Source organism: Zonotrichia albicollis, chromosome 10, assembly GCF_047830755.1.
Source record: "Zonotrichia albicollis isolate bZonAlb1 chromosome 10, bZonAlb1.hap1, whole genome shotgun sequence".
Classification (NCBI taxonomy): Eukaryota; Metazoa; Chordata; class Aves; order Passeriformes; family Passerellidae; genus Zonotrichia; species Zonotrichia albicollis.
Window position 1 is genome coordinate 16075474 of NC_133828.1, and position 20584 is coordinate 16096057.

General features: G+C 39.8%; 1 protein-coding gene across 1 annotated transcript in view; it reads left to right on the forward strand.

The window, feature by feature from the left end:
• The first annotated feature begins 4387 nt into the window (after positions 1-4387).
• Positions 4388-20584, forward strand: part of COL3A1 (collagen type III alpha 1 chain) — a 47921-nt gene continuing 31724 nt past the window's right edge. The window contains exon 1 of the mRNA XM_014266999.2: positions 4388-4615. Coding sequence (XP_014122474.1) covers positions 4537-4615 — 79 coding nt within the window. The 5' untranslated portion in view covers positions 4388-4536. The remainder of the gene's footprint in view (positions 4616-20584) is intronic.

A 20584-nucleotide genomic window follows, 5' to 3' on the forward strand; every position in this document is an offset into this window, starting at 1 on the left:
TTCTACACCATCCCCGAGGTCGAAAGGATATCCTCCTTTTTATGATAATTCATTCTTGGACTGTTGTTCTGATGAATTTAACACGTTTATGTTACTTAGAGATATATCAAAATACTATTTCTTTTGTGATTGTATAAAATCAAGCATACACACAAATCCAGAACCAAGTTTACTCTTAAATTTATAAATATTTTCTGCCATCCTATATTACCTTGATGTCCAACAACCACAAGCTACAGAGCACAAAAGCCTTTATGAGAGACTCTCCTGACAGAAAATATTGTAGCTGTTTCATCAAATACTTCCTGAGGTGCATAGGACCGTGCTATTTCTTTAAGTGCAGATCTGTGGTTTTTCCAGTTGCCAAGTGGAAATCTGGATTAGAGACTAGAAGAAAGGATTCCTTTCAAAATAATTTTGACACCTCAGTGAAAAGGAGGAGCATCCTCACAAAGGCATGGAGCCAAAGTTCTGCATTAATGGATTCCATCCCTGGAGACAGATGAAGGTGCGTGCTCAGTACAGAGAAACCCCGCCCTGGCCATGGATGTCAAATTCCCCAGCACTCAGTACAACCAGAGGTCATTAAACTGCTTTGGCTTCTGTCCCTCCTGCTGGGAAGAGAAAATGCTGTGGGTGCTGTCTCCGCTTCACCCCTATGCAGTCATAATGTTGGCTCTGCCTTAAGAGCCTTCACAGCTGTGCTGTAACACAGCTCCCAACATGACTCAGATGAAGGATTTTATTTAATCTTCACAGAACTTTGGAAAAAAAGGAGACTTTTAGTTTGTGGAAATCTTGAGAATGTGCAAAGCCAAAAAAAAAGAGGACATGAGAACAAGAGGCTGGGTCTCAAAACTTGATTTCCCATTGTCTTAGGATAAAATTTCAGTGAAAATGGAAAGATGAGAGAAGAATGAAACCATTTCATTGCTTTGGCTGCCTTCATTCCTGTAATAGTCCATTAGGGCATCAGTCATGATTTGCATTGCTTCTATTTCACAAACAGGAAAGGTTGAGGAGTATGTGGCTGTGTTTTGGGGTTTTCTTTGTTTAGTGGCTCTAGACAGTTTTTCTTATAGGTTCTTTCCCCCACTGTGCTTTCTGTCACTATTTGCACTATTCACAGTGCTTTATTTGTGTGAAACTGTACACTCCTTTTAAAATTTGGAGATTCTTTACTATCATTAAAATCCGCATAGAACAAAAAAAAAAAAACCTATCTGGTTGCTGGCATAGGAGTAACTGCAATGGTAAAATTTGAAGATTCTCAGTTCAGATAAAGGTCTCAGAAACAAGGAATATTTGCCAACTGATTCTACAGGCCAGAACTTCAGGAACTTTTAAAGCAACACTTATATAATTTACTTACATAAGGACAGAATATTTGGCAGGGTGGACAAGAGGTCACTTGATAAATATGTAAAAGTAAATCTCTCATTTGTCTTTCTTAGGCAGAATGTCACTAACCACGATACTCAAACAGGCACAAGGAATCCCAGATTGCATGAATATTCCAGCATATGCTGGAGAGGTAGCCAGCAGTTTCAATCTACATATCTTATATGGTATCTACCATAGAGCACAAATACATTCAATAACTTTTACAAGCAATTGTTTCAGGTTCCTCCATCAAAAGTGCACCAATTTTGATATGAGTACCTTTTCCAGTTTAGTCCAGATGCCTTGACATTGCATCTCTAGGAAGATGAGTTCCAAAGAAGAGCTGCCTATTAAATAATCCAAAATTTCCTGCAAGACTCAAGAATCTGTTTTTTAGGGGGGGCTGTTTCTGTGCAGAGGATGTGCAAAGGAAGATTTTGAACACAAAGTTCTGCTGTTTCTGTGCAGAGGACGTTCAAGGAATGTTGCTGTGCCACAGCCTCCTCAGGCCATGTAAGTAAAATGGTGATTGCCACTCAAAAGGAATTGACTTGTGACAGTGAGTGGCAATTGCTAGAGAGTTTTACACTAGAGTTATGAAATCAATTCTACAACCACTATTATGTGAAGGTAACACTGATGAAGAATTTTTATGTAGCTGAGCATTGATGTGCATTGCTCCTTGAACCACAGAAAATACACTGCAAAAACCAAGGAAGGGCTATTGTTTTTGTGGGATGTAATCATCAAAGATATGGTTTATGCTTCTATACAGAAACCCAAAGATTCATTTCTGTACAAATTCAAGCACACATGTTGATACTCCAAGGCCCATGGCAAATAGTAGGTGTTAGGGATAAATTTGTGTTCATAATCTAGTTATAGAATAGCATAATATTTAAGGTGAACAATCCAGAAAAGTTAGAATTTAAATTTTGTTTAGACAAGTGTTGTAGTGTAAAAACTGAGGTCAAGCATTAGTGAAAATAAGAGAGTCACCAAAGGTGTTCTTTTTTTAAAGCTTAGAGTTAAGAAATTTAAAGAAATGTTTATTGCTGTCAAATGGGCTAAAAAAATTGCAGAACTCAATGAAAGTGTCTTTAAGTCAAAGACCTTGAATGAATTTCATTTTTTTCCTCAAATTTGAACACTTACCAATTAACAGTGATTAGGCCTCATTAAAATTGAACAATCAGTGTGGCAAACACATAGACATTGTTACGGAAAATTGATCTGCTTGCAATCTTGATAACACTTAATTCAGTTTCATTCTCCTATAGCTGAGAATGGTTTTTATCCAGGGTTTGATCTGTTTGTACATACCTATTGAAGAGAGACAAATAAATTCAGGTTCTTAGATTTATTTCTTGTTCTATCTTAGAATGTTCTGAGCATAACTTCAGAACCTTGCATAAAAATGTGAAGCCTGTTGTATTATAGGATGTCTCAGCAGGAGCTGGTTATCTCTTTGTTGATGGTAGCTACTTGAATGCTGTAAACCAAATAACCTAATCTGTTAAGTGATATGATCCTGGATATGAAAACCCAAACCTGCAGGAAATAGTTCAGCCAATGCAACAGAGACAGCATGAAGTATTGGGAGATCCAGGGAAAAAAATGTGGTGTGTAATTCCTTTGGAATGTATCAAGGCATTTATACCTTATAAACATTTAAGAAACAGAAGAAATGCTCAGGATGTGTTAAAAGCGACATCAAATTATTCAAGACCTCTTCACACTTGCTTCAACGGCTCTACCTCAGGTGACCCCAGCAGATGAGGGTGTTTCAGTTTCAGTGCAAATTTATTTCAAATAGGTTTTACAATGAGATCCAGTACCTACTAGATTAAACTTTAGGCTGTTCTTATTTTGTGATGCACACAGAGCTATGGGCCCCTTTTTTGGATGACAGTTCATGGCACTCACAAATTATCGGGAGGAGGGAATGTTCCCTGGGTCACTGTAATCACAGCAACACCTGAGAACAAATGAATGAGCACTTCTGCAGGACATGACCTGGATCAGATTGATTGACTGAGAGCAGCAATTGGTTTGATCATCGTTTGAGCAGAGATGTCCACTGTGGCAGCTTCTTGCATTCACTCTGGGGTCTTTTAAGGCTACATTCCCAGCAAAACTAGATTCATAACAAAACCTGCTCAAACCACCTGATTTGGAAAACAAGTTTGTGTGTTGTGGTCTTATTCTCAGTGAAGTTTTGTGTGGAACAAAGAAATAACTAGGTTTAAAAGGCATTAGTAGTTTCAAGATTTCTTTTCTTTTTTTTTTTTTTTGTCTTCTCTACCTTCTTGTTTGAGGAGCAAACAGACAAAAAAAATAGTTCTGCATTCCTTTCAAATGTTGTAATGACAGCATCAAACTGAATTACTTGAAAAGATTTAGTTTGAGATTGATGCTTGTGATTTGCAATCTTGCTCTCTTCACAATTTTTTTTAATGTTTGCGTTCTCCCCAGGTAACACAAAATCACGTTGTGAGGTGGAAACAGTGAGAAAAGCCCTGGAACAGAAGTGTGATTTTCAGAACTTCCTTTGATTAACTCTGATTGCACATTAGCAGAAATACCCAGGTTTGCTCCTCCACTTCTGGGATTCTTTCAGTCTGTGCAGCTACACCTCCACTTAACTTTTATCTTTGTTAGGGAGCACTGAGAACTAAAAATCCTCTTTGGGTTTTACCCATTGACTCCTAATTAACACGAAAAAATGCCTTACCCCGGGTGCTTTGGCATGGGGCTTTTTTTTCACGTGCACATATGTCACATAGAGTGCACACTAACTGCTCATATACAGTGTCAGCATGCATTTCGTACGCACACAAAAGTTCCAGATGTGCTGTGTATCTTGTTTAGTTGACTTTAGTCTTCTGTAAAGCCAAGAGAAATATTAATCATTCATTTACTGTTAGGGGATGGGTCTTCTTCTCATGTTTCAGTAAAGGGGGTGGAAAAGAAAAGTAAGCCAATTTTTTTCCTATTTAAGGCCAAAGCTGGAGAATGCTTGTGGCTGAGTTCTGTACATGGCCCGGTGCTGGAAGGGCAGGGAACAACCGATGTTGCTATTTTGAACAGATTTTTTTCTTCCCCCCCCATTTTTTATTTTTGCACAGAGAGTCTCATGTCTAATATTTAGACATGATGAGCTCTGTGCAAAAAGTAACTTTGCTCATTCTTGCCGTGTTTCAACCCTCAGTTATTTTGGCACAACAAGTCGGTGAGTAATTCAAGCTTCTTATGATTTCATGTTTTTATTTTATTTTTATTTTTACCAATAATTTTAATAGCTTGTCAGAAGTGTGTATGCACGAATCTCACCAGAACACTTTTCCTTCACTAGTTCAGCAGTCAGATGTTTAACGGTGAAGCTGAAAGCTGCAGGGATTTGCAGTATCATCCCAAAGATTTTTCTTTGCTTTGCTTTCTTTAAAGTTAGAAGGACTGTACAGTGCTGTCTGCCTTGGCTGCATTTGTTCTTGTTCTTACTTGTTTTCCTGCTACAGACACCGAGGAGATTCTAAGCTATTTCTTTTAACTCTTGGAATAACATAATAGCTGTTAGCTCCATGCTGCCTGGAAGCTCTTTTTCACAAGGAAAAAGTCTTTGCTTCCAGCTATTTTATTTGGAGTTCTCCTTTGTACTTGTTTGTCTTACACTGGCAGCGTGGGGTTTTCTTTCAACAATTTGCATGCAGGAAAAAAAGCCTTAAAATTCTGAATGGTTTTGTTGAAGGAGTTTTTAAGAGTGATATATGAAAATATGTCAGCTTACAGAACTTTTGCTTTGGCATAGAACAGGAGGGTAACTTAATTCCCTCGGCTGCAATAGTTTGAATCAAGCATCTGCAGGCTGTTTCAGCCCTTCTTGAGACTGTTTAGCAGTTGATGGTATATGTAAGTCCATGTGAGTGTGTGTGTGTGCATGTTTACAGAGAGCAAGAACACTAAAAACCAACTGAACATGGAATTCAGAGGGGAGAGAAGTACTTTGTATACAAGAATTCAACCTAGAGTGAAGATAAGTGTGGTATGAGTATTTAAGTTAAACAGATGACATTCCACAAGTACAGCTGACCTTTTTTGGATGTGCTCAGTTCCTGCTTGCCAGATATTGTAAACCAGTACTTCCTTAAGATAAAACAGTTTTCTCTCCTGTAAATATGAAAGATCAGCAATTTGTTTATTCCTACAGAGAGGCAAGGAATAACCTTACAATTAACTCTATAAGCAGCGGCAAAAGAAACTGTAAAGGAAAGCCAAATGTCTTTAAAATCACACCCTACACTACTCTGTATGTCACACATCATGAAAAGAATTACTTGAGCCACTTCATGGCAAGCCCATCTGTCTCACCATACCTGGACAGGGACCTCTGCCGAGGAGTGAGTGACTCCACCAGGAGCAGCCTGCTGGCACCAGAGCACTTGGCGCTCAGGAGGATCTGTGCATGAGCAAAGCAGGCAAGAGCCTCTGCAGCACCAGCCCCCTAGCCTAGCACAGACACAGGCTGTGCCTAAGTGTCTACAAAAAAAAAAACCCAAAAAACAACCAATGCATATATTCTGTAGAGAGTAAACCAAATTTACTGTGAACTGATCCTTTTCTGTTTCTGCCTTGCCGTATATACAAACTCTCTCTCCAATAATGAGTAAAAATTATAAAATTCAGTGATTATAAAATTTTAGCAAATATGTGCTGTGAGTTTTCTCTACTTCCAGCAGCAGATAATATATATGGTTTATATTTAACATGCAGTAAGTGTTCTTTTGTATACCTGTGTCTATCGTCAGAGGAACAAGCACTAAGACACAATCCAATATAAAGAGAAGGAACATCAATTTTATTTCTCTCCATAAACAAACCCTTCCTGGGTGCCAGGTCTCCTTCCCTCACTCTAGGCATATCCCGGACATTTCTGAGATACAACATATATTTGACTCAATAAATGGTGAATTTGGGGTAGAAAAACAATGCAGAAATGAAGTGTGAATGAGTATTCTCATTTCTCTGCCACATTCCTGTTTCATGGTGTTGTAACATTTCCTTACTGGGCTAACTTCCATACTATTTACAGGGATGAGGTTACACAGAGAGACTGATAAATCACTAGTTATCCCTTAAAAATTGGATGCTCTCCTCACTTTAGAATGTTTTTTTCCACACATTTGAATATGCTTTTCTCACAGAAAATTATAGTTGAAGGAGTTGATTATTCGTATCACTAATTCATGTGCAGGGCAGGGAATAGACTGGGAAACCAAATTTTCCACAACTGAAAAGAGAATTTCCAGACATGCTGAAATGCTCTCTCTTGTCAAGAAAAATGTTTATATGGTTAGTATCAAATGTAAGTCAATATAAAATTTTCCTTAGGAAAGCCTGCCAGGAGACAAGACTTGGCAAGATATTAAGGAAACTGCTCAGTATACACTGAGTTTAGGGTAGTCAGATGTACCCCTGGGCTATGTGTTTCTTTGTCTTGCTGTAATAGCTTGGAATGGGGATTTGAGTACAGCCTCAGGCTAAACCTCTTCTAGAGCTTGGGAATTCAGGTACTGTGCAGCAAGGAATACTATCTGAACTCAAAAGCTGTATGTCCTTGTAACTCATCAGGATGTTTTTAGCCTGGAGGTGAAATCACCTTGACACAATCCAGGTTTTCTGATGTGTGTCAGGGCTTTCCAGCCCTGCCCATGTCCAAGATAAGATGCCCCCTGATGGCTGACAGGACACCAAGCCAGGACTTCAGGACATGACAGATGATTCAGAGTCCAGAAATGCACATTGGGTTCCACCCTTTGAAGGCACCTTTGCATCCTGCATATTAAACTACTCAAAAGTATAAGATATTAGAAAGCTTCTTTAGGAAAGAAATCCATCTCCACCCAAGTTGTGAAAGCATTTGCTAAGATTTGCAGCCTGCATTCATCCCATTTATCTTGAGTTTGTAGAGGCCATCATGACATCTCCTTCCAAAAGACAGAATAAGTTTTAGCTAGCCAGACTAGCTAAAGGTATTTGGACATTTCCACTGCCTACAAAGGACACAATCCACAGTGCCCTCACATCAGTGCCAAAAGGGAAGTCAGATGGATTTGGGCCTGTCTCAGCTGCATCTGTGATGCTTAAAGGACACCTCAGTGAGCCAGAGCAGGACACTTCCCCAGTCCTTGAGGAACTTTGCTGAGGTCATTAGGAAAACTCTACTGCTCTGAAAGCAGTGTGGCAGCAATGCCAGAAACCCTTCAGTATTATTCCAAGTAATTTTTTGCTCTAAGGTAATTTAGTGTTTTCCTTGTAATGCAAGTATTATCTTGGATGTTTGGTCAGAAAACTCATTTCTGAGGTAATGGCTGAATGCTAAAATCTCTCTGACAAGACTTATTGACCTTTCATACTACTTTCAGTTGCAAATTGCTGTTTTAAAATGATATATAACCATTACATGTAGGTTTCAGGAGGCAGCATGCAAATTACTTTTCATGCTGAGCACCCATTTCTGATCCCAGAGAAAAGAATGATATTTCAGGAAAACTCATAAACAGCTGATTTGGCCATTTTGCATTCTTTTTTTATTAACTGGGAAGGATTGGATAGCATGTAAAGTGGATGGGTACTGTACAGATGTAGTTTATTTGTGAGACTGCCAGACTGTCATGTTTAGCAGTTAGCTGTATGGAACACTGCACACATGTGCTCTTTGTTGATAAATTTCCAGTTTAAGGGTAATGCTAACAACAGAACTATCTCTCCTCAAAAGTTTTGGTAACTCAGAAAGGTTTCCCTCCAGAATTTTGACAGAAAAACCAGATGATGCAAATCTGTGTGCCAAGAGATAATTAACCATTGTAAGTAACCTGGACTTTGCAAAGTAATGAAATATCTGGGGTCTGCTCCTCTTCTTCCATTTTTCCTAGCTATTTTTTTACCAAGCACACAGCAGACAAGGTATGCTTAGGAAAATTGAAACATTCCTTTCTGGTCTGGAAAAATCATGCTAAATGAAAGCCTGGGGAATCCACCCCCTCCAAACATTATATATATGTTCTTGGAAATATGACAAATTTCATAAACACATTTTATATCACACACCCCTGGAACACATTAGCCTTAGGAAAATGAGACTATTATATAACCCTTTCATTATTTTCCAGATTTGTTTTTGACTTGAGACCAAATCACCAAATCTACACAGACTGATTTTCTGAAAGAGGAGGTGGAGTTGGAAACATCCACTGCTTTATTACAGTGGGGAGAGGCAGAGGTAGAAGGGTGTTGTTGCTGGCACAAACCTCACTGTTGATGCCTGGGTCAGAGTCATTACGTTTGCTCTCCTCTTAGTGCTGCAGATTACAAGCAGATCCTGTTTCCTCTTCCAGCTTCTGCCAAAGTGTTGATGTTTGAAATAAGCAGCCAGGTGTCACTTGAAAACTCTGCTGATGCCAGTCTTACACAACAGCTGGGGGAGAGTTGCAATTAATGCTGCTCAAAAAAAAAAAAAAAAAAAAGAAATTACCATTGCTTTTTTGTTCCACAGGCTAGCTGAGAAACCAGACTGACATTGTTCCATAATTCATTATCCCAGTTATGTGCTAGTCTTGTTCACACCCTGTTTTAATCAGAAATCTGCAGAAAATGGGACATACCTGCCCTCCTAATTGCGACAGCATACCGAGGGCTGGTAATGGAGACAATGCAGAGCTGCATTTAGCTTTTGGGGTTAAAAGCAACCTCTTCAGAGTTGAAAGGTTCAGCCTACCAGGAAGGGCAAACCATAACAAAGTGCACTTTCCCAGGCTAGTGGGCACCTGGAGCACTGTATCGCTCTTGATTTTCAGTGGAAGGTTCCTGGTCTGCTGAAGAGCACAAGCCACTGCTGTAAGAGTTGCAAGATGTAATTTGTTGGTTTGGAGTAATAACTTGTCAAAGCTCACAGAATTAGATATTAGTGCAATGGTCATGCCATTTATATTCCAGATTATGCTGTCCTTTAGTCATGCTTCTTTAAGAAACTAGGCAAAAGATCTCAGTTAAGAAAAGGGAAATTGTTGGCAATGGGAAAGATATGTTACTAACAAATAGGGGTTTTTATGGTCTTAAAGTAACTGGATTAGGGTCCTACACCATTGCAGTTTGATATGATGGAGCACAGTTCAATGTGTTATTGGCAGCACCCAAAAAATAATTTAAAAAAATAAAACAGACTTGAGAAAGGTATAATAAAATGTGTTCTGATTCAACACTGCTGCTGTTAGCCCATTCTCCATGTTGCAGCCTGGTAAATTGTAGATTATGGTTTAGAGTTGAGTATCTACCACCAATTGTCTATAATTTTGAGACATTCTGATTTTGGTTTTTGGCAGGTGATAGGTAACCTTCAACCCTAAATGGAACAAACATTTTAGTGTCATCATTTACCTGCTACAATACTTTGCCTACCCCTGCTTCTACATATCCATGGTGATACACCTTGTACCGAAGGAGGACTGGGCACAGATGTGATTCCTGCTCCAGGGTGGGTGCAAAAAGGGTTATTTTACCTCTGTAACTGGAGGTCAGGCTGTTGAGGGCAGTGAAGCTGGGTGCAGAGCATGCTGCAGCCCTGGCCCGCAGCGTGCTGCCCCCCTGCATCCCAGGGGATGCCAGGGATTCCTCCTGGAGGGCTGACTCTCAGGGCCATGCTTGCCACACCAGTGGTGTCCCTGTGGCAGAGGTGCTGTGTGGTGGCTCACTGCTGGCAGCTTCCCACAGCCTTGGTGACTGCTGCAGGACAGTTACTTCTCTAGGGATTTTCTTCCACTCAGTCTTTTGATGCACAGGGTTCATGAAGCTTTCCATTCTGTCCTCTCTGTGACTTCCCTCACAAGAGACATTTTGTCACTGGAAAAATCTGTAAGGAATTCCCACAGAATTTCTTGATTTTTCTCCATTCAACACAGTCAGACTTTGTTTCAGGGAAATAAGATTTACATATTTATATATGGTGGCCATGCTATTAATATTTCTCACATGGCTTTGAGACTGTACTAAAAAGAAAAATCAAATATTAACCCTTGCATTGCTTCTGACTATGGTTAATCAAGAGAGACCCTCCAAGTAAAAAATTACAAATTACTGGAATCAGAAAGTCTCTTCTGTAACTACAAGAGAGACAGGGGGAGGTCTGCTAACCCTATCTCAAATGCTGGAAGTGTGCAAGGAGGAATGAAATGCACCATTCACTGTAGAGTAGCTCATCTTTCACATGTAGAGCTATAGTACATTGTATTTTTCATTTGTGTTTTAAGCAGTCATTATTTTTTCTCATCTTCTGTTTTATAGGAAAGGTTATTTGAATTTTGATTAGAGGAAACTTAACCTACTTCCAGCCACTGTTTCTCTTTATTTATTTTCACTTCAGAGCCAATCTTGTCTCTGAGTTTGCAAAGTGGAAGCCTCTGCCTGTTTCATGTCAACATGACAATGGAAAACATGATATAACCCCCTCCAACAACAACCGTTTGTTGGCTTTAGTTTGGATAAACTTCAGCTCTGGGACTTCTGGCTTTGTTTAGTTTAGCAGAGGAGATTCCTTTCAGATTAGCTCAGAGACTACTTCCATTTTCCCCCATTTATGTCAAACCCTTCATTTAAACGTGAACTATCAGAAGGAGAATGCAAATGGTACTTCCTTTAACAACGTCTGCACATTTTTGTCTTGCTTTGATTCACACAAATACTCCATGAAGAGATATCTGCCAGGAAGGAGAAAGCATGCACAGAACTTTGAACAGGAAGAATGTGAGGGTAATGAAAATATATGTATTTCAAGGCTGAATGTGTTTTTTTGTTTTGAAAGCCTAGGCCTTCTCCTACAGCTAAAAGGGCACACAAATGACTGTCAAGAAATGAGGGATGTGACTTTTAGATTTAAGACTTTAGCAGAGTTTGGCCTTCAGCAAAATGCAAAAGTATCCACAGCCACTGGAGACACATCCCTTTCTGCTGCTGGATTTCTCTTTCATGTCACTGTGCATCCCACCCTGGAGGGTGGCACAGGCACCTCTGCTTTCCCATCAGGTGAAACCTTTCCTCCTGAGTGCAAACCTTTCTTGGGCTGCTTGGGCAGCTTCAGGCACCCCTTTATTCCCAACTCCAGCGCTGCAAAGGGCAGCAGAATCACAGGAACAACCCAGGCACATTTTGCAGCAGTAGATATGAAAGGATGATCTGTGTCTGGAAAATACTTCCCAGAGCAATTCAGCTCCGGCAGTTCTTGGAAAACTCCTGGACATAATCAGATCCCACTGAAGCTCCCTGCAGCTCACGCCCAGTGACCAGTAGGTGCATTAGAAGGCTGTCTGCGGCAAACACCTTTTTTCTCTCTTCTTTCCCTTTGTGCTGCTTCTTCTCTTTTCCTTCTTTCCATTTTCTTTTAGGAAAATAAGCAAGAACAAAATTGCATCCTTTTTTTTCAAAGAGATGAGGCAGAGACAATTGCTCACCCGAACAGAGTTAATAGGAAATATGGGAAGCATCGCTCATTGTTCCTTTGATGTTCACTGTAATTGCCATGCTGAGCATCAAAGGAGAGTAAACTACATCCCCCATGCTTTCCTTCAGCTATAAGCAGCAAAAATAGAATTCATATTTTCTTGGAAAACACTTTTATGTTCATGACAGCCTCTTTAAAAAAAAAAAAACCTTCAGCTTCTCTGTTTTTGGCTTTTAATCTACTGTATGGTGTTTGCTTGTTTCCCTGCAGAGCAGTAGTCATTCTGTGCCAGCTGTTTAAGAGAGGAATGTCCTAGTGAAAGCAAACAATGGGCTGTGTAGTGGGAATTGCAAATCTTTGAAAAGAGTAATTGAAATCTGCTCAGACATTTTGAAGATTCTTTGCACAATATTCTAAGGCTGTTGGTGGCTTAGCTGTTGGCAGGGTGGTCCTCTTTGTAGCTCCCTCTTTTTTGTATGAACAGAATAGCATTAATATGGAGGAGTGGGGGGAAGAAAGAAGAGAGGTTTTCTAGTCCAACTGACTATTTCTGAGCAGCTGAAGAGAGAAAGATTACTGTAAATGCCTTTCAGTAAAGAATCAAAAAAAGTGAATTGTGCAGAGCCTTTTCATTTATCAGGTGTTCTTTGGCTCCTGCTCTTTCACTCATACCTTTTAAGGGCTCAGCAGATAAACTGTGCTGGATGGGGTTGTGTCTGCTGCAGATGTTCCAGCCCTCCTGGGCTATGTGGAGCTGTTTATTCTTTCCCTGTGCCAGCTGGGGTTGTTGCTGCACAGAGCAGGGAGAGCTAAATGTGTGCCAGGCCTCAGGCAGCCACTTCAGTAGCAAGGCTGCTGACCTCTGATATTAATAAAAAGCCAGCTCTCTGCTTGCAGGCTCTTCGCTGCACCAAAAGTGTGAATTTTCACCTCACAAGGGAATTAGTTAGGAAGATCTGTAGGTCTTTGTGCTTGAAAAATGGCCAAGCATAGAACTTGATATTTAAAAGTGTCTCCAAAATTAAATTGTCTTTGGTACCCTGAGAAAACCCTCACAATACTTACTTTAGTAGCCCTAGGAGGTTGACAATAAGAGCGTTGTATCCAGTGTACAAATAGCCATTTAATATCCTCTATGAGGCAGATTAAGAAGAATTTCAAATACTGCCATCCATATCCAACAAACTGTCCAAAATGGATGTGGGGTGAATTAGTACAAACTGGAATAAGGAGTGAATGAATACAAACTGTTTTGCAGATGAATCTAGGTTAATGATGCTCTATGCATTTAGAACCCCACCACAACCTTCTGAATTACAAATACCCTTAATTTATTGGCAGCCAAAGATATGATTCTTTTCTTTAGACAGTATGCCAGAGCACTTTAATCCTTCACTGGAATATGAAATGCAAGAACCAAATCCTTCATTTACTTCCAACTTCTGAAATTACAGGGAAACCAATAAAATCGTGCAGGGACTTAGGCCAGCGTAGAATTTTCCCCCCTGCTGCTCTACTCATCTCAGATGTAAATCCATCATGGCTGTGGAGTTATATTGGGGTGACTTTGTCCAAGGTATCTGAAAATATAAATTATATTACCACATGTATTATACTGCCATTGTAACATTTCCCATCTGCTTCAGCCTCAGGAGAGAAGCATTGAATCAGGCTGATCTCTTCCAAGGCAAACCACAGAAACAGCATTGCATAAATCTGTTCACTCTCTCACAGGGCTGAGGGGAAAGAGAGGATCGTGTCCCACTTGAAATTTTAATTACTTGCCAAAAATTGTTTTAATTACAAATTTAGACAATGCAAAACAAAAGTCATACATGTTTCCCCACACAGTGTTTAAGTTTTGTCATGCCAGAAGGTTAAAGCATCATTAATTAAGTAGTTATAGTTCAGTGTTTTAAATGAGATTCTTTGTGGATCAAACTTCAACAATTATCAGTTTGTATTCATTCCCTTTCTCTTATCAGATCAAAAGCTGAAACTCTCTCTCATGATGTTTTGGATCTGTCAGAGTGGTTGTAGAGTCTGGGAAACCTGTGCACAATGACTTTTCCAGTTTTTTCTTTATTCTTCCCAGGGCTGACCTATTCAAGAAATGTCTCAAAGAACCCTCCATTGTTATAAACTCTGCCTGGTCCTAGCTAAAATCAGGAATGCAGAACTATGTCTTTGAGCTACACCTTGGGGCTGACTTTTTTTTTTTTTTTTTTTTAAAGTTTGGCAAAATCTTGTGCTGTACTTTAGTAAATTTTTCCCATTAATTGATCCTAGTAATGTTGAGCTTGAACTATTACTTTTCTTTAGAAATATGTTAGACCAGTTTCTTATCTAATAGAATTGGAAGTGGTCAAGTGTTCAAAACTAACATTGCCTTGACACTTGGATTCTGACTCTAGAAGTCTTCATCGACTGCCCAAGGAATGAGCAGAATACATGTTTAAAGAAACTAATAAATCCATTAAATCATCAGAAATCATATTGGACCTTAAATTTATGTCCATTTTTGCTTAGTTGAAGATACAAGTCTTTATGGAAGAATTTGGTATCATTCACTCTAAGTAGATAAAAGTAATATTTCTGCAGACTAATATTAGAATTTATGCCAGCACTAAAACTAAATAGCCACAAAAGAAGTTCTTGCAGCCTGTTCCTTATTTTTAGCATGACACCACATGGCACAAAAAGTGATGTGCCAAAAAATATTGTAATGTAAGAACAGAGGGGATGGAAAAATCTCATAGGCATTTTACCAGTAATTGAAGAGTAGCTGACGTATGATGCAATGGTCCCTCTAAAAGGCTTTAACTGAATTATGATGAAATGTCTTCTTTGTGTCCTGCTCTAATGCTAATGTTACCCTTAGCAAAAGATTGGATCTCTCAGGCACTGAAGAGCTTCCACCAGAATTTCCACCAGAATGATTAGAAGCTAACAACTTTTAGGTCTGATTCAAAGCCCAGTAAAATCAAGGGAGGTTCTGATCAGACAGTGGTTACCCTTAATCAGGGAGGAATTATCTGAATTCTGGAGTTCATGGCAAAAAGAGGTTGATCTCTACTGAAAAGACAGAAGCATAAATATAATTTGGTCCCATAGTCAGCTGGTTGAGAGGGGACATTGAAGAGGAAATCCCAGAGTAACATCTCAATACAGATGGTCAGTCAGGAATATCTTCCTCACATGCAAAAAGCAATTTGCCCATGATGTTGTCAAGGAATAGCTATGAACAAAAGGGGTGTAACTGTCTCTTGAATGCAGCAGAAGTTTTTCCTCAAAATGACTTTTATGTGTTCAGGACCAGACAGTCAACATTTTCCTGGGCAGCCCCAAGAAAGAAGCAAGGTGATAGAGACAGAGCAGTCTGCTCTATCCTGCCTCTTGTATGACTCAGCTTGAAAGGACTGCTCTGCCAAAAAACAACCCTCCCCAACTAAACCAGCAGAGAAACCACCCTGCATTTGTTTGCTTATTACCAGTTTTGAAACAAGCCAGTTCTTTGGCCATGGTTTCTTGTGCCAGACACCAGCTGAAGCAGGGAGGCTGTTGTGTAACAACATCTCTGCTGGGATATCTCTGGTCACGATTTCTTTGCAGCACTGCTGTGGCAGGGTGAGCTTTGGAAGCTGTATGAAGAACATCATTCCAGGGTGTCAGCATGTGTGCCCAAGTGGAGCAATTTGTGAAACCTAAACCTCTGAAGATAAAACAGAAAAATTAGAGTTTTTAAATCCACTTTGAAAGATTAGGAAAAAATCCAATAATCTGCAGGGGAAATAGAGGCATTTTGTGTTTTACTTGGTAACAAATATGTTTAGGATATATTCTAATCCTGATATTTCTTAGTTTCTAAAGGCTGCAGAAAGGCTGTGGCATTTGCAGCATATAAAGACAAATGAAGGGAGCAAGGAATGAGCTGTTTAAAATGCATGCACTTGTTTGTACCAGTGCAGGCCTGCTATTTTCTTATTTGTTTTGTAATCTGACATGCAGACTGGGTGGGTCTCGAAGCAAGGACAGTTTGGCTGTGTGACACAAGGATCCAGACTCTTCTGTACATTGCCAGTGAAACAGCACATGACTCCATCCTGCACCACCTCTGACAGACAAGTACAGTATTCTGAATGCTTAACCAGCATTCTTTTAAGCAGCTTTCTCTTTCTTACTCTGCATCTGAGAAAAGAGCAAAACTGGGACAAGTGCAGGAGCAGAACTGTTCCAATGCCAGCTTTCTTGGCAGACAAGCATCCCTAGAAGTAAGAAAGGTTCAGTTTCATTCTGAAAGCACAGGATGTAGCTGTCCTTTTCGGTGTGGAACTTGGGAAGTCTGTGGACTATTCATTCATGCTCCTTTTCCATTCCACCTGATAGCAGCTCTTCCTTCTACAGGTCCCAGAGCATCAATGGATTTTTATGGTTGACCCACTCTGGGTCAACATTTAGGTGTTTAGGTCTGCATTTAGGAGTTTAATAAATGGAGGTTTCGTTACCTTCAATCACATGTGGACAAGCCTTGCAAAATATTCCATCATTACTATTAAACCTGAAAATATCCTAATATGTATGGATACCTAAATTGGCCCTTATGTCTTTGTGCACTGTGTGAAATAGATTCAATTCATTAGCTGTTTAAGACAATTCCAGCTGAGAGAATGTTTAAAGGCCTTGCAGTTAAAAAAAAACCCCAACTGATTAAACCATTTCTTCTCCTTTTTTTCCACCTCTTTTCCTGACTGCTGTGACCCAGACAGGGTTTGAGCCCTTTGGAGTACTCAGCACTGACCGGACATGCCAGCAGACCAGGCCATCCCATCCCTGCTGCTGCAGCCAATTCATTCATTATGAGCCTGCCTGTTTCCATTACTAATGATGGGATGGAACGAGTGTGTTTGGGTTTCTTGTAAACATCATCCTCATACCAGACAGGGAGCCCAAACCATTTGCCTCGAGGTAGATGCTGTGGCATTCTTTTCTGCTCAGGAAATGGAAAGCAGCATTGCTGCACATGCTGGGATGGATTCCTCCACCTACTCCAGCAGGGAAGAATGATTGTGTTTGTATTGAAAATAGACAACAAATCTTCCTTCTACTTTGTGCTTTGCTTAAACAATGTATCCGACAGTACTGGGGTATGCAATTAACAGATGTATTTACTACAGAAGAAATGTAAAACAATTTTTGAAGTACTCATCCTGCAAAACTAGGTCAGGATGAGGAAGCACAGGTTTCGTACAGCTAAAAGAGTAACACAAATGCTCTTCTTAACTTCATTAGGCTTTGGATTCTGTCAAAGTTAGAGGCAAGGGCTTCTTTATCTTGCTGCTTTAGCCTTTAGTAGATTCATAAATACAGAAGAAGTTGTTTGTTTGACTCGTGTTTGTGATCAGATTCTCACAGACCAAAGCTCCTCAGTTTTGCTTCCCAGGCCATCATCAGGCAGCTGCTGGGGGATCATGAGTCACCCCTGTGTGGACTATTGCCCTCTCTGAGGCAGAACCAGAAAAGTTCAAGATGTTTTTTCATTTCTAACCCTTTAGTCACATCTCTGTAAATGGGGGATATGCAAGTCTGCTTCTAATGCAATAGCTGGACATTGCCTTTCTCCAAAGTGGAAAAGCCTGTGGTTTTTTGAGCATACTATTAGGAAATTTTTTCCTTTTGCCATAAAATTGTGGTTAAGTCATGATCATGGTGCTTGCACAAATGCAAAGCCAAAACCAACTGCAGAGCAGGTCAGATTCTCATGTGATAACAAATTCCCCTTCACCACTCTGGGATTGGGATTATGTCCCGTATGACATCTGTCATCTTTCAGGCCATATGACAATGGCCATCTGTGTTTTCCCTTGCACACATTTGGGCTCTTCTATGTACCCCATCTATAGGTCCTTTGGAACTAAATTGTGATTTTCCTTTCAGCTTTCAATATTGGCCTGCTTATGGACAGCTGCCAGTCTGCCTAGAATGGGAAATAATTCAAAATCAACATACAAAAATTATTGTCTGGCCTTTTTTTTTATTTTATTCAGTATTTGGGCTAGCCCAGGAAAGTGCTACGCGCAGCAAAACCTATAACATGAGTGCTCGGTAAACAGCATAATTTCAAATTAATTCAGGCTTTCAAATATTAAACTTTTATAACAGTGCACTAGAGATTGACAGGCCTTCCAACAAAACATTGCAGTAAGTGCCACAGAAGTGAAGTGCTGTACGGCCATCATATTTAGGGCTGTGGGAGGAAGAATAAGATTGTGCATTGCCATAGACAAATACTATTGAGATCTAATGTTTCTTAACTCTCAGGCTAATGAGAATGTTTAGGAATCAATAAGAAAAGCTGGCTAAGGCAAGTATGTGGCTGTTATACCACAAGTCTAGAGGAAGACAAGTCAGCTTTTTTATAACCTCATTATTCCTATATGTTACTCACCAGTGCTTTAGCACAAATCAGCTTTCCAAAGGATTTTGGAGCTAACAGTTAATCTTTATGAGCAATGCAAAATGCATTATGTCATAACATGCTGACACACAGATCTACATCTGAGCACAGAGGGGGTGTCTTTAACACCCTAAGTCTTCCCAGATGTAAGTTTCCTTTGGAAATCTATTTAATACTTTCATTCTGCCAAAGGCCACAGCAGTTTTCATTGCAGCTCTCCTAGCTTATTTCTTAATTCATTTAACAATGTCCAGAAAGTTAGAAGCAAATATGAATATCATTAGATCCATATGTCTTCAAATTTTTGTCGTCTTCCTGTTAAATGATGCCATCTACTGTAGCATAACTGAATCACAAGCTTGTAAAAAATGCAGAGATAACTCCTTTATTTCCTTATTAATGAAAAACTATCAGGCATCATGACAAATTTTAAATTTCTGTGGTTTTTATTGATATCTTGAATAATATATGGCAGGTAAGTCTTCACAGTGTGAAAAATTGGGCACTGAGGAAAGACTGCTTCTGTCTTAGAAACAAAATCTTTATTAACTAGCAGTGCAAAACCAGGGGAAAGATGGCCTTTTTCTGCTCCTCATTGGAGATGTCCTCTTTGCTGTAAAGCAGCAAGATCACATCTCTGAAAATAACAAAACAAATCAATGAAAAAAGGTGAGAATTATGAAAAAAAATGATGTAGGAATGTTCAAATCCTTGGATATGAATTTCCTAGTAAATAAGGACCTTGTTGTTTTAAACACATAGTTAAAAAATTAGGTGGTTTTCAAAGGCTAAGTGATACTAGGAGCTGGAAATCAGAATATTACAATTAATCAAACAAATCTTCTGGGTACAGAAACATGTGTATGCTATACATCTCCCTATGTGTGTATGCAATTCATATAACTGTATATACAAATGCAAACACTAACATAATTAGGTTCTTTGAGATCCATACAATGGTATTTTTATTTAACAACTATGACTTGCTCTAGAAAAAAGGAATTCCTCCCCTTCATTATTGTGGTTCCAAATGAAAAGAGCATTTTAAGCTGTGGAGCTGGTGGGTGCTCAAGCAGAGGGACAGCTGGGCAGTCCATTGCTCTGGGTGGTGTGGATCTGTGCCCATCCATGCTCTCCAGGGTGCATCCAACCCCTCCTCCAGGAAGGCTCACAGGCTCTAACCTCCCCAGCAGCTCTGTGAGGCTCTGCCTCCCACAGCACACAGCTTTCGAGGGCTCCATGTGAGCAATCTCTATGATTTGGTTTTTCTCTTGAGTCACTTCAGGGATTATAAAGATTTCATTCATAATCCTTCACTGCTGCATTTCAGCCTTCCTGTTTGTCAGGAAACATTTGTCAATAGCCTTGACAAGACTGGGCAGCCTATTTTTTCCCTTAGAGCCCACAGCAAGATCCTGGCTTGTGAAAAGGAGGAAAATGTTTCTTGCAGGAACAGTCAGCACATAACTAAGCAGAGAATCAGCTTATTTCCCTGGGATCCATGGATATGGTTTTGTGGGGTGAGGACTGGGAAGCCAAGCAACATTTTTAGAAACTAGCTCTGGCTTGGCAGGTTAATGAAGGAGTTCTAGACCCTATTCAGAGGTACACATTGTTAGATCCTTTGAAGGAGCATCCTCTGATGCCATAAGCCTGTGATATGTGGGTGTGGGGAAGAGGCTGTCCTGGAAATGAGCAGCTCTTCTCCGTCTCTCTTGTGCAGAATATTAAGTTTCTAGAGAGGCCCAAAAGGGGTAGAAAAGGAAAATCTGAGTTTCTAAATGATAGAGAATGTCTGAGGGGAGTGAGTTTTCATATGCCATTGGAAGGTTTTCCATGTTAAGATTTTTTGTGTTGTCAAAGAAAGGTAAAATACTGGATCCCAGCTTGATATCAAGCAAAGAAAAAAATATTGGCTTGAAAATATCTGGAAAGGGTTTTTGAAGCTTTGTTGTTCTAATCAAGACAGTGGTCAAAATCAACTCTTAACCATAAGGAGTGCCAGCTTTAACAAGTCAACATTTTCCTGATGGTTCTTTTATAAGTGCAAAAATAACACAAGATGGTGTGCATGGACATGGACAGCCTGTAGTAGGATTCAAACTGGGAAAATAAACCCTCCTGTCCCATGGAGTGCTCTTCCCCAGGATCTGCACTCTGGCTCTCCCCTCAGGGAGCCATGACTGTTTTCCCCCTTGCCCTTCCAGAGTTTAATGGAGATAATGAATTCCATGGGTGAAATAGAGGAAAATGTCAGA